Below are 14,063 nucleotides of genomic sequence, written 5' to 3' on the forward strand. Positions count from 1 at the left end.
ATGAAAAGTCTAGCTAAATGGAGAAAGATTACATACCATTTGAATTGGCTAGTCTGATATCAGCCAAGATTACACCAAGTGGAACAATAGCCATATTGACAAGTCCAACAAACATAGAGCTCTTCACTAAGCTCTTTTTAGGAAAAATGCCTGTCTTTGGAAGAGGGGATAATGGCAAGAAACCGACAAATGTCAAATGTAATAATTGTTGAACCAAAAAGACAAAAAAAGGGCACAAAGAAAATTGAAAATTAACCAAATTTAGTTGTAATGTTACAATTACAAACAGCCAGTGAACAGAAAAGAGAATAAGCAAAAACAATCTTGCTTCAGTGAGACAAAGGACAGAAAGTCAGAACTTGAACTCTGCCTCAAACTTTAAGAGCAAATTTTTCTAACTTCAACTGACATAACTAGAATAAATGAGCTAATCCAAATATCTTGCCCAAAACTTTACAGATTTTCCCATATTTTTCAAACTTTTTTAAATTTTCCACTTGGAATTCTCAAGTACAAGTACTCTAAATAAATTTTAACTCCAGAATACATACTTCTAGAACCTCATGTTCTCTCAAATCCCATCAAACAATACTATGTCACTTATTCAAGATCTCAAGCTTAAATTTTGTTTTATAAAAACTAAATATCAACGTCTTATGTTAATATTGCATGAATGCATCAATTAAGTAAATAGCTCTTAGCCTCACTATATAACACAGCCTTTAATCAAATCGCAACTAACTTGTCTAATTGTCTGTGTCTAGAATACAACCATACAAGTGAGTCATATAAAGGTAAGGCTGAGCACTGATAAAAAGGCCAGATAGCATAGCTAAGAGCTTGATTGAGCAGATAAAGATTTCACACAAGTTCCCAAAAAGGTGAGTAGAGGCCGCATAATAGTCATCATGATCAACACTTCAAGATCTTTCCGGCATCATAGAATGCAAAAATGCTGAATACCAAAGCAGTGAATCCAGTTTCAATTGCAGTAGTACTTGGCCCTCAGTTAAAATCTGCATAATAATGCACATAATTAATTGCAGAGGAACATAATTATATGTGGTATACATTACTAGCAACATGTACTACCCCATCACAAAAAGATACATAGGTATGCATTGGCATGTAGATGATTACTTATGACGCAACTAAGATTTTCATTTCATATTGTAAATTGTTCTTAAAACAAGAGAGTCTAACAACAAGTTACAGCTATAATTGCCCGGAAAAGTAAGACAACTGACCTGGAGAAAATCAGCAAGGATGGCCGTGGTCATAGAGAGGAGTACTTGGATGGTTCAAAACAGCTCAAGTCCCCGTCCTGCACAACAACCTCGAAGGTAGCACTGAACCTTAATAGAACAAACATTGCTTAGATTGGAATTAATGTTGGGAGCAAGATCATTCCTGTCACGACCATTGAATATCACATCAGGCAATAGGAAGTAATTATGGTTAATTTGAATAGACCTTAGGTTATAACTGAACTTAAAGAAAATGTAAATATAGCAAGAAAAAAAGCCTCGGTTCAATTTCTCCAATAACTCTAGTTTTTGTCTTTTCTCTTATTCGTGAATCCAGTGTTTTACTTTGAGTAACCACTTGGCACAATTAAATCTATCTTATGAATTTAATGAAGACTCGTTGGTTGGCATTGACCTCGGCAGTTCTTTCAGGTTTTTCATCAAACATATTAAGTGCCGATTATCAAGGACAAAATTTACCAAAAAGAGTCAATCAAATCAGCACCCGCAAACAATTATATTCAATTGAAGTTAGCTTCCGACCTGCTTCTATATTTATACTCTTTCCTTTTTTTTGGAATGAATAAAAAAAAATTTAAAAAAAAAAAAAAACAAAGAACGGGACGTTACTCATTAGAAAAACAGCAAAAGATAACTAAGCAAACTTGAAATACAAGTGAAATCTGTAATTAGGAAACCGCATATTCATCATCTAAAGACATGTCTCTTAACACAACAGTGATATGACAAGTGGGTCTTTTGATCATATGAACCCTCCCTTGAGCTTTAGGTCTCGGTCTTTTAGCAGAAGAAGCCTCGTTCACTTCCGCTTTGACGATGACTAAACTGGCCTCGTTGAAGCCCATATTGTGAACACCATTTGCCGCCGCAGAATAAATCAGTTTGAAAATGGGATAACAGGCCCGATAAGGCATGAGCTCCAGTATCATAAGCGTCTCCTCGTAAGAACGTCCGCGAATCTGATCAATTACCCTTCGGACTTTGTGAGCAGACATGTGCAGATATCGAGCTGAAGCAGACACTTCTGCCTTCTTGTTGGTCTTGTTTCTGTTGTTCGGCGGCGATATTCCTCTCTTTTGGGCACTGCTGATTATTTTCTTGGAATTAAAAATTTCATTGTGGGTGTGAGAAAGTTTGCGAGAAAAATCTGTTCTTGAAGTAAAACCAGCCTGATCCCACCGGAGAATTAATGGGTTGTGACCCAGTTGCCTGGTGGCCAAACATGTTGGCGGCGGAGAGGGGAGGAGGATACGAGTCGTGCTGGATATCATCATTTTACGGTTTTTTCTGTTTTTTTTTTGCCCCCTCTTTTTCTTATGGTAATTTAATGCGAAACGATGAGCGGCTGAGCGCAAGGATCACGTTAGCCGAGAATCCAAGTCTCAACCTTACAATAGTTATATTTACATTTAAGTCCTTGGGGTTTGTAGAAAAATGAATTAAACTGGTGGTTCCCAAAAATCTTTTTTTTTTTTTTTGGTCAATAACGTCCTTTGTAATTTAAATATATGGATAGCCAGAAAGGGGACTATATTCTCCTAAGCTTCTACCCCATTCCCATTCTCGATACTAAACTTCTATCTTCGCACTAGTGAAGAAAGCAAGAATTATCAATGTGAAATTGATCTGAAGAAAACTAAAGGAACCTATGTGTTTTTAGTACCAAAATACGTATATAATCTGCCAATGCAGTAACTTAGCTAGCTCTATTTAACTAATAGCATAAATATAGACTCAAATTGAGCTTATAAAGAAGCTGGACGGCATCCCAGAGACCTTCGTATAGCACATAATGGGACTAGCAAGCATCTTAATCATAAGGCTTCAAGACGGTCCAGCTGTGACACACCAGAAACATTGAGAATATCTCAACACAAAGTCCCATTTCAATTGCAGATGTAATAGGACATGGGGTGACAATCTGCAATTTGTCACACGTAATTAAATTTAGATATATATTACCCATCAATTCCCCATTGCAACGAAACGTGACTCTACGCTCCATATATTTGAAATCATTATTAACACATTAGTAAAAAAAGGTTAGATAACTGACTTGGATAATGCTAGCCATGAGAAGAAAATTAGGCATTGTTTGGGAAGATGTGGGCGGGCTCAAGTAATTGCGCTTCATAACAAATTTGTAGAAAGTGACTCCCATTACAATTGCAGACATAGCTAAGGTTAAAATTAATGCTCCAAGCAAAATTATTCATATATATATATATGAAATCATTCAATACATGAAAAATTTAGTCAAATGGAGCAAGAATGCATACCATATGAATGGGTTAGTCTTATATCAGCCAAGATTAGACCAAGTGCAACAATAGCCACTTTGACAAGTTCAACAAATATAGTGCTCTCCATTATGCTCGTTTTACAAATGATGCCACGTCCTTGGAAGCGGGGGATATTGGCGAGAAGCATCAAATTTAATTATCTTAGACAATCTTTTAACTTTCTTACTGCATTCTCTGATGACGAGATGTCGTAAGAGAATAAAATGTTATATATGACCTAGGACACTTATATGGATAATTGTTCCTATTATTTTTAGGTATTCATATTTTAACATATCATAAAAATAGAAATTATCCTTAAGTATCTATATATTAAAAGTTCACACTCCATTAGATACATTAAAGTTCAAATTACTGAAAACCTTAATAGATCACTTTTAATTGAGTTTAACCTTATATGACAGCCTGCAACACATAATTATTCACATATAATCCCAATGTTGGATTAAAAATCCAACAATCTCTCATTTGGATTATATGTGTAACCTTATAATCATATTTTATGAAAATATCTTTATGAGCTCAATCTTATTGTCATTATCGAAATGTATCTATACCATCAATCATACTAATATATGATCAAAGCGGCCTTTGTTACAACTGTCGTAACTTGACCCATTAATGGCCATTATGTCAATCCAACTGAATGACATGGATAATGATGTAGATGTGTAACATAAATATTTTATCCAATATGATCTTAACATGCCTAGTTCTAACTAGTCCACATTAAATCTTAGTAATATTAAACCATATCAAAATCAAAGTATGAATAAACCAAAACCTTATTTATGTAGAAAATAGCCTTAGATATCCATAAACTGAAAAATGTCTATATCATACGAGCATCTAAAATAACAACCTCTCAGTGAAACTAAATTTCCTATAATAATATGACACCCATATGAGTGGTGTGCTCATGAAACATTTTGGACGGTAATCCCTTAGCAAGTAGATCTACAATCATGAAGTTTGTGCCAATGTACTTTGTAGACAACTGCCCACTCTGAACTCTTTCTTTAACAACTAGGAATTTGATTATATGCTTTGATTTCGTTGAGCTCCTATTGTTATTGTAATAAAGCACTACTGACTTATTAACATAAAATAACTTGAGTGGTATATCAATATCATCTATTATGCATAACCTTGTAACAAAATTTTACAGCTATATTTCTTGATTAGATGTCTTATACATGTTATGAACTTTATTGCCATTGTAAAAGAGGCTATAAGAGATTGTTTAACACTCTTCCAGGATACAACACCCCTAACTAAAAGATGGATGTAACTCGAAGTGGATTTCATGGTATTTTGGCATTCAATAAATCGGATTCAGTATATCCAACAATCTCAAGCTGATCTGATCTCCAATACGTGAGCATGTATCTCTATTATCTGTAAATATTGCAAGACATGTTTGGCTACTTTCCAATGGTTTACTTCTAGATTGCTTAAATATTTTCCTAACATCCCAATAATGTACGCAATATTCAATCGCGTACAAACCTGAGCTTACATTATATTTCTTATTGTTGATGTATAGGAAATTTTCTGCACTCTCTCAGATGATGGGATGTCATAAGAGAATATAATATTACGTGTGATTTGGGCACTATAGCTAATTATATAGATAACTTTTCCTATTATCTTTAGGTATTTTTATTTCAACCCATCATAAAAATAAAAATTATCTTTAAGTATTTGCATATTAAAGGTTGACACCTTATGAGATATATTAAAGTCTAAATTACTGAAAATCTTAATAGATTACTTTTAATTAGGTTTAACTTTATATGACAGTGTGTAACATATAATTATTCATGTATAAGTTCAACGTTGCATTAAGGATCCAATATGTGATATTTTAATTCTTTTTCGGGTGGTGTGAGTGAGGGTGAAGCTGCAAAACGGGTCAAGTCTAAGAGTGAAGCTGGCCTACCTGGTTAGTGAGACCAGCAGCCTTGACGCCTATGTTGAAAGACATAGGTGTTGGAAATGGGCCGGAGAGGAAATGAGAAGGGGTGAAATGCGGTTGCAGATCTGGTTAAAAAGCATAGTTTTTTCCTTCAAAGATGGAAACTTTGATGAAGGATTTTGGAATTTGCAGAATTTATTGAGGTGAATTATGAGAAAACAGAGTACCTGTTGTACTACCACTTGTTACGTTTCTGTTTTTTTTACTGGTTTGAAAATATATATTTTTGAAATTTATTATGAGATCAATTTTGTACAAAATTGCAGCCAGCAAAGCTTGCTGCGGATTTTGTCTTGTTAATTAGACATTGCTTGCTTGCTTGCCAGTTTAAAAAAAAATGCAGCACAAACAAAGATCAGGCACAGAACTGAATTGCAGAGTGCTGAGATGGCATATAAAAATGGCAGCAGATCACATATAAACCAAAAATATAGAAGGAAATTCATATTTCATGTAACTAATAAATATCAGAGAGTTAGGATGGCAAGAGACGCAAGCAAGGCGTGCATGCTGATGAATTAATAACTGGGCAATTATTGCAATATTTACCAAGTGAATTAATCCATTATTTTATCTATCAATCAGTACACAATCTACATTACCCCACGCTAATAAAATTCACTGACTACAAATCTATGATTATATAATGCGCACTTTGGTTACTGCCCCAGCCCTCTTACCCAAAAGAACCACAATAGCAACGAAAAACTAAATTGATTACATAATCAAATCAAGTTCTTCTTAGCTACTGTGATCGATTTGTCCAGCGCCATCAGTTAATTTCTCTAGTTTTCAGCAAAAATGGTCGAGTTCTTTTTTTCTTTTTTTTTGAATATTGTTATACAGGACTGTAGGTATTACAATTAATATTTACAAACAGATTTTACAATTGGGACCTTCTTCGTGACATGTACTCCTCTGAAGCGCTGCCCAAATTCTTCAAACCCTTTCAAATATTCAAGGGCTGTCCACTCCACTCACATTTCGTGAGGGATAGACTGGCTCTACTCAATTATTTGATAATTGAGGAAGGATTGTAAATAACCCCCATAAATACTTTTATGGAGGCTCGAACCCTTGCACTCAACATTGTAAGTAAAATGGCTCTCCCACTAGACCAAAGGCCCATTTATAAAATGATTGAGTTCTTGAGTCTTCTTTGCACGTTTCATCTCATTTATTCTGTCAATAAAGCTTATACACATCATCCGCAACGACAACAAATCTATATATATATATAAAGTTGGGGCTTGAGGAGGTGATGTGGCATCACCATTTCTCATCATCTCATATTCTCTATTATCTAATAAATTGGTTGAAATTAAAAAATAATTACATTACAAAATATTAAAATAGAAAATAATTATTAGATTATAAATGATTACATGTCTTTTCCTTTTTCTATTTAAATTCAACAATATGTAACCATTAATAATAATTAATTATAAGTCTTGAAATATTCATTTATTTTATTATGCCAACAATTAAATTTTAGTGGCTTAAAATATATCAATTAATTAATATTAATATATGAAGGAAGGTTCCTTCATCTTCCCTCAACAATTCTATTAGAGCCTAATTTTAATGTCATAATCTCATATTTAATTATTCAATCTTTTGTTTAGTGCATTTTGGCTTCTTCAAACTCCATAAACATTAAATATTTAAGATTTGTGGCATCATTATTTCTCATCTTTTTATATTCTCTATTATCTAATATATTGGTTGAGATTAAAAAATAATTACATTACAAAATATTAAAAATCTATATCTATCTATCTATATATATATATAAAGTTAGGACTAGAGAAGGTGATGTGATATCACTATTTCTCATCTTCTTGTATTCTCTATTATTTAATAAATTGGTTGATATTAAAAAAAAATTACATTACAAAATATTAAAAATAAAAAATAATTATTAGATTATAAAAGATTATATGTCTCTTCCTCTTTCTATTTAAATTCAATAATATGTAACCATTAATAATAATTAATTATAAGTCTTCAAACATTAAATTATTATTATGCCAACAATTAAACTTTAGTGGCTTAATATATCAATTAATTAATATAGGAAAGAATGTTCCTTCATCTTCCCTCAATAATGTCATTAGGGTCTAATTTTAATACTATAATCTCATATTTAATTATGCAACCTTTTGTTTCGTGCCATTTGGCTTTTTCAAACTCTCTAAATATTAAGTAGTTAAGATTTGTGGCATTATTATTTCTCATATTTTTATATTCTCTATAATCTAATATATTGGTTGAGATTAAAAAATAATTACATTACAAAATATTAAAAATAGAAAATAATTAGTAGATTATAAAAGATTACATGTCTCTTCTTCTTTCTATTTAAATTCAACAATATGTAACCATTAATAATAAATTAATTATAGTTTTAAAACATTCATTTATTTTATTAAGCCAACAACTAAACCTTAGTGGTTTAAAATACATCAACTAATTAATATAGGAAGGAAGGTTCTTTCATCTTCCCTCACCAATACTATTAGGACCTAATTTTAATGTCATAATTTCATATTTAATTATGCAACCTTTTATTTAGTGTCTTTTGGCTTCTTTAAACTATATAAATATTAAGTAATTAAGATTTGTTATGTTTGAATTTTTTTTATTATTTAACCAACATCTTCTTTAGAAATGTTATTGTGTTTTTATTTTTTGACTTATTAAAAATTTTTGTATTGTGTGCTTCATGGAGTATTCTTTTCTTCATGAGTTAAAAATGATAAATATAGTTGGATGATAAGGGTTAGACTTTGTAAAATGTGGGAGTCTATTAATACCAAGAAGAGTGGAGAGTTGATTAGTGTGGATATAATTTTTATTGATGAAAATGTTGTGTACACTTAACTATACACATTAATATATATTTTTAATGTTAACAAAAAAATAATTAACTTTCATAAATAGAGTGGGGAATCTCTCGCTGGTTTTTAGAATTCGACATCAAGAAGTGTTTTCACACCATCGACTGATAATAAAAAAATAATTAACTTTCATAAATAATATTAGTTTTATAAGGCTGCGTCATCTTTAAAAAAAATCAATTTATATTTTTTATCAGTTTTATCAAGTGTAAAATAATAAAAAATAATATTAAATTATTTTTTAAAAGTCGCACGAAGTGCGGTTCTATTTCCTAGTTAAATTAATATGTGTCGAGTTTTGGAGCCAGAGCCAGCGGTGCAAGCGCAAGAGAAAGGGAATGCATCTTTCTTTTTATATGAATTTAAAACATATTCATTTGCAAATATTTCATGTAATTGTAGCCACGTAACATTTAAGCGCTCGATTAAAGATATTAAATGTTAAGTAATGAAGATCGTTATTTTTTTATTTTTTATTTTTTTCTCACTTCATGACGTCTTGTGCAATCCAAAGGTGATCATATGGTATATAAACATTGCAATTATGAATTAATCCAAGATTCATTTACTTGTTGCAATCTTAGCTATGAAAGATTCAACCAATCAGATATAATTTATATGCCATATTGCACTTCCCGTGGATCAATAAGAAGAAAAAGATAAACAAGTTAACGAGCAACAAATAGAGATAGTGCCCAAAATGTGTGTCTGTCTAACGCGAGAAGTCATATATATAGTCTTGACAGCATATCTAGTCAAGGTATTAAGCCCTGATATGACATATATATATATGAAGAGAAATACGACTTATATAGTTTGGGAAAAAAAAAGATTAAAAAAATGTAACTGGGCAACTACTTAAACCATGTACACCGGCAGTTCCCTTATAGTCATCAGTGGTGTCCAGAAAAGGAGAGCTATGCTCACGAATAATTGTACGGACGCCACTGTATACTCATCAGGGTTAAACCCTTTGTTGAAATTGGTAGAGCGTTGGAGAATGATGCTCAGCCATGTCCTTGTTTTATACTCATCAGAGTTAAAGCCTTTATCATTTTCATAAGAAAATTTCAGCAGCCTTTTAGATTGATGAAATACAATGTTTGACAATGAAATAATAGTGATTCCATGATAAATTGCAGTAGAAATTGGACCTGGCGCCCATATCTGCATACAAACAACAACCATGTCCATATTTAGAAAATATTCATTTCAGTAGAAAAGTGCCCGTAGGTATTAATCCTAAAAGGGAGTCCCTATGTTACAATTAATGTAACATACACAAGCCACAAGAACCACACAAATTATGGGACCCACATGTTTGTGTGGTTCTTGTGGCTTGTGTATGTTACATTAATTGTAACATAGCAAAATCCATCCTAAAATGATAACCCAATTGGTTTAACTCTTTACAGTGAGCCCAAGAGGTACATTCCCCAATATAACTTAAAGTTCAATTTTTTTTTTAAATAATTAGACTACTTAGTTGATCTAGTTAAACTTTGAGAAACAAAACTGACCTGGATACAGCCAGCAATGATTTGAACAGGTAAAGTCAACATGATAAACAATGGACGAAATTCCAATGCCATGGGTTTCTTTTCAGGTTCCCAGAAAGCGAGTTTTGTTACGGAAACAACTATGGCTAAAGTTGCTGCTCCTGATGCAAGCATTGCTTTTCCTGGGAGGACAAGATATATGAAGAAAATTTAATCAATTAATGAGAAATTTTAAATGGGGGCAAGCGTACAAACCATTCAAAATGGCTAAGTCTCTTCCAAACAGGACAGTTGTAGCCAGAGAATAAAGTCCAAGAAACATAGAGTTGATGGATTTCCATTTGGAGTCGTACAAAGTATAATCTGCCAAGATTTCGGGAATTAATTAAGAATGGTGAGACCCAAATAATATTATTATATTTTCAAAAACAATATATCAAAACACTCTAGATTATGTAATTATACTGTATAATTTATACATGTCCTCTACATCTATTTAGAAAATATGATAAACATGAGGGGATAAGAGACGGCAATAAAACAGTGAGTAATCCAGGTATGATTGTCTGGCAGTAGAGGCTAAAAAATTATAACTGTGCAAGATGATTTAACCTGTAGTTTGATTTAAAAAAAAAAAAAATAGAGGGACAAACTCTGACATGATATTATTTACATGAAAACATCATATTGTCTACATGATTTATTCGAAAATATGACTGTACTAGGTTATTTAAACTAAGTTTGATAAGAAAAACAAAGCGAATAAACTTTGATGTAATATTTAAGTTCACATTGTATTTGTTGTCGTAACATTAATACCTATTTTGTCAATTATGGGGATACAAGCCCACAAACTGACGAGGTATAGCGAGATGGCACAAAACAAGAAGAAAAATTATGTGTTCTCCGACTAATTCTGTTGTGGGAAGAGTTTATGACTCTATAATACCAAGGGTGTTGATGCTGAGATCTGCTCGTCCTTGGACCGACCAGATTCTTTCACCAACGCTTAAGTTATCGACTGTTGCTCGAACCACTAAGGCCGGGATCACCCTCCTTTCTTTCACTAGACCTGCGTTCACCAAAAATGGATCAGAGACGCCGGTGGTTTTGCCGGCGTAAACCCTCCGATGCCTAAGTTAGCACAAGGTGTTTACGGGAAAACAATATAATTTGGGTTCAAGAAGTTTGTTCGAGATCTGTAAGAAAATAGTCTCGTTGCAATTTGGCAGCGTTTTCCCTCTCTTAATTTTTTCTGTCTTGTCTTCTTCGATGTCTTTCTCTTTTATAGCCGCCCTTTGTCCCACGTTTTTCGTTTGCCCCTTATCCCTCCTTTTTCGGGTGGTGGTAGCCCCTCATGGGACTCTAACTGTTAGATTGTGGGCAAACGTGGATCTCGCGTGTCCTTCAACCGTTCTGGGAGAAGCGCAACTACCGCGATTTTGTGAGATCGTGTTCCCGCTTTCCTGGGGATGAGTATCGGCTCGGCGTATAATTCTGGTCGGTATGTTTTCCTGGTCGCATTCATCTCGGGTCGGCTCCTGTTTAACCTCGTGTTCTGCTCGTACCATATAGCTGAAACGATCCGTGCCGGGGCGGAACCAGTAGCATGGCCGACCTGGTGCCTTTATGTACTCAACAAAGGGAAACCACGATAAGCGAAAGGTTAACACCTTCAACAAACTAATATACAATAAAATTAGAAAAGCAATGAGATTATCTAAAGACCAAACAGATACGGTTAGCAATTACATACAAAACCCAAGAGCAAGCAGGACAACTGAGGAGCCGCTGGCGCTGAATGATAGCGCTGGATTTGGGGTGTGGCCTGCGATCTTAAATACCGTGTAAACAAGACCAGTGAACCAGAACTGAGAACCTAAATAAATATATACTTTCTTTATAAAATTCAATCTCAACGCCTTATCTCGTTTTTTCTTTTCATTTCTGCTTAAGACCACTTCATCTTTGACGGTGACATGTGTGGCAGCAGGGTTGGTTGATGATTTTCGCTCTTGGATGGAGGTTATGATTTTCTGGGGAAAACTTGCGGGGAAAGTTTTAGGGTTTTGGTGATGGCAGAAGAGAGAGGCTCTTGTGGTGAAACCAGGCCGCTGGGAGAGCAAGATCTGCCTTGAAAACGGAGCATGGCCAAGAAGGAGATGTGATGGGGTGAAATGGAACTGAGATGGCCGGATTAATTCCGGTCCGATTTGATATCATTATTGTCGGTTCTTTATTTACTTTTAGGGGCTTTGAGGAAGTGATCGATGATGGTGAAGAGAAAGCACAAGAAGAAGCCTTCAATTTGTGAAGGGTTTCTCTTTTTTAGGGTTTCTATCGACTGTTCTGGTGCACGGTCTGATAATAATTTACTTCATGTCCGAGTAAATCTCGGAAAGATTTGATCAATTTAGTTATAGGCACTGCGACCTTTTGTGTGTAATCCAAGCTTGTGATCATATGGATTGGAGTTAATGCTCAACTTTTTAATATTTGTTGTTCTCTTCATAATTTTCTATTACTTGTACATATATAGATTAAGATTTAATTAATTAAAAAAATCAATTCAGCACCAGATCTCAGTCGTTGATCATATAGTATATATAGATTTTTATTTTTTAGTTATTGTCTAGATTTTAACCCATGACCTCTTCGCAATACTAAGAGTACACTATTAAAGTCCTGTTAAGTTAAAACGTTTTCTGCTTTTAACATCTTTGAGCGTCAGTCTCAATACTTATCTTAATCTTTAATCTCATGAATAAATGAACATTGTGCTGCCCTAATGTAAATGTTATGATCTCAATTTACTATATTCCGATCTTTATAAAGATCAGCTGATGCTGTGATCATCAATACTTGTCTACTGAAATCATCCTTAGAAGTTTCAATAAAAGGTACCGTGATCATCGCTATATAGTCATCAGATCATCAAAGCCTTCAGCAGCTTTTCAGCTTGATAGAAAATTTTGAGACTAGGAAGAAGTACAGAAGAAACAAGAGCTGGGTTGAACTTGAACATCTGCGAAAACTAATTCTCATAAGTAAAATTGACATATGTTCACTTAATTAAGACAAATTTACCTCCAATAGATATATATCAATTGACCAGGAAAGAAGCATCAATTATTAAATTACAGTAGCAATGACTGCGAATAATGAGAAGCTTAGGCCGTACATGAACTCGTTGTCATTCTCATCAGAAACCTAGCAAGTGAACTCTATGATTTCAGCAACCATAGCCCTGGTCGTAATTTTTGCTACAAGCGCCAAAGGTCCTGGGTTAAAAGTCCAACGCCCATTTCATGGTACAATCCAATACACTTGTCCAAGCCCAATTTCAAAGTTCAATCCATAGAAGTTTCATGAATTATGTAGAGAATGAGAGATGCTTCTAATCCAAAAAAATATCTAATAAAAGTAGAAATATCTAAATTTTAAAATCTCTTGAATATTTGGAGATATTTGTAAAATGCGGTTGTTGATTTTTTATAATTTAATACTTGAGTGGTTTGTATTAGTTTTAGGATACTATAAATAGAGCTTAATTATAGGCATTAAGTGTGAAGTCAAGAATAAGAGAGAAATAAAAAGTGTAAGCAGTGAGTGTTACATCGTCTCTATTATAAAATATCAATAAAGTTTTTTACTTTTGTAAAAAAAATTTATTACTCAAATAATTTTAGTTTTTAGCAGTTTAGTCGTCCTTAATTTTCAACATCCTAGGATTGAGAGCATAACATCCACTGCCAATATATATATATATATATATATATATAGGTCATTTTTCTTAATAAGAAAATATTTAATTACCACAAAGGAAAAAAAAAATTAAAGGATGTTTGAATTATTAATAGAGCTATAATAGGGGCAGGATTACAGACGATTCAGATTGGCTAAGTCAACACCAGTCAAGATAGAATCAGCCACAATGAAAAGTGTTAAGATGGATTTTACCCATGCATGAATTTCTTCTCTTTAATTAACAAAATAAACTGCAGATAACGTTAATTACCTTAATTAATTGTCATATATATCAGGACGGAAGATCAAAATCCAAAACAGAATACATAGAATCATATTGATTATTAATTTGTCTCGTTCTCCATACA

The 14,063-nt window shown here is 33.2% G+C and overlaps 1 protein-coding gene across 1 annotated transcript; it reads right to left on the minus strand.

Annotated features, from left to right (window-relative positions):
• Nucleotides 1-1,856: 1,856 nt before the first annotated feature.
• Nucleotides 1,857-2,642, minus strand: LOC18032256 (50S ribosomal protein L22, chloroplastic). The gene has a single exon (XM_024186032.1). The coding sequence runs from the start codon at nt 2,540-2,542 to the stop codon at nt 1,937-1,939; it is 606 nt and encodes a 201-aa protein (XP_024041800.1). The 5' UTR covers nt 2,543-2,642; the 3' UTR covers nt 1,857-1,936.
• Between the last annotated feature and the right edge of the window lie 11,421 nt (nt 2,643-14,063).

The sequence above is a fragment of the Citrus clementina genome, unplaced genomic scaffold, assembly GCF_000493195.1.
Source record: "Citrus clementina cultivar Clemenules unplaced genomic scaffold, Citrus_clementina_v1.0 scaffold_9, whole genome shotgun sequence".
NCBI lineage: Eukaryota > Viridiplantae > Streptophyta > Magnoliopsida > Sapindales > Rutaceae > Citrus > Citrus x clementina.

Coding starts and splice junctions, on each gene's coding strand:
- LOC18032256 (XM_024186032.1), bottom strand. CDS start 2,542: ATGATGATATCCAGCACGACTCGTATCCTCCTCCCCTCTCCGCCGCCA.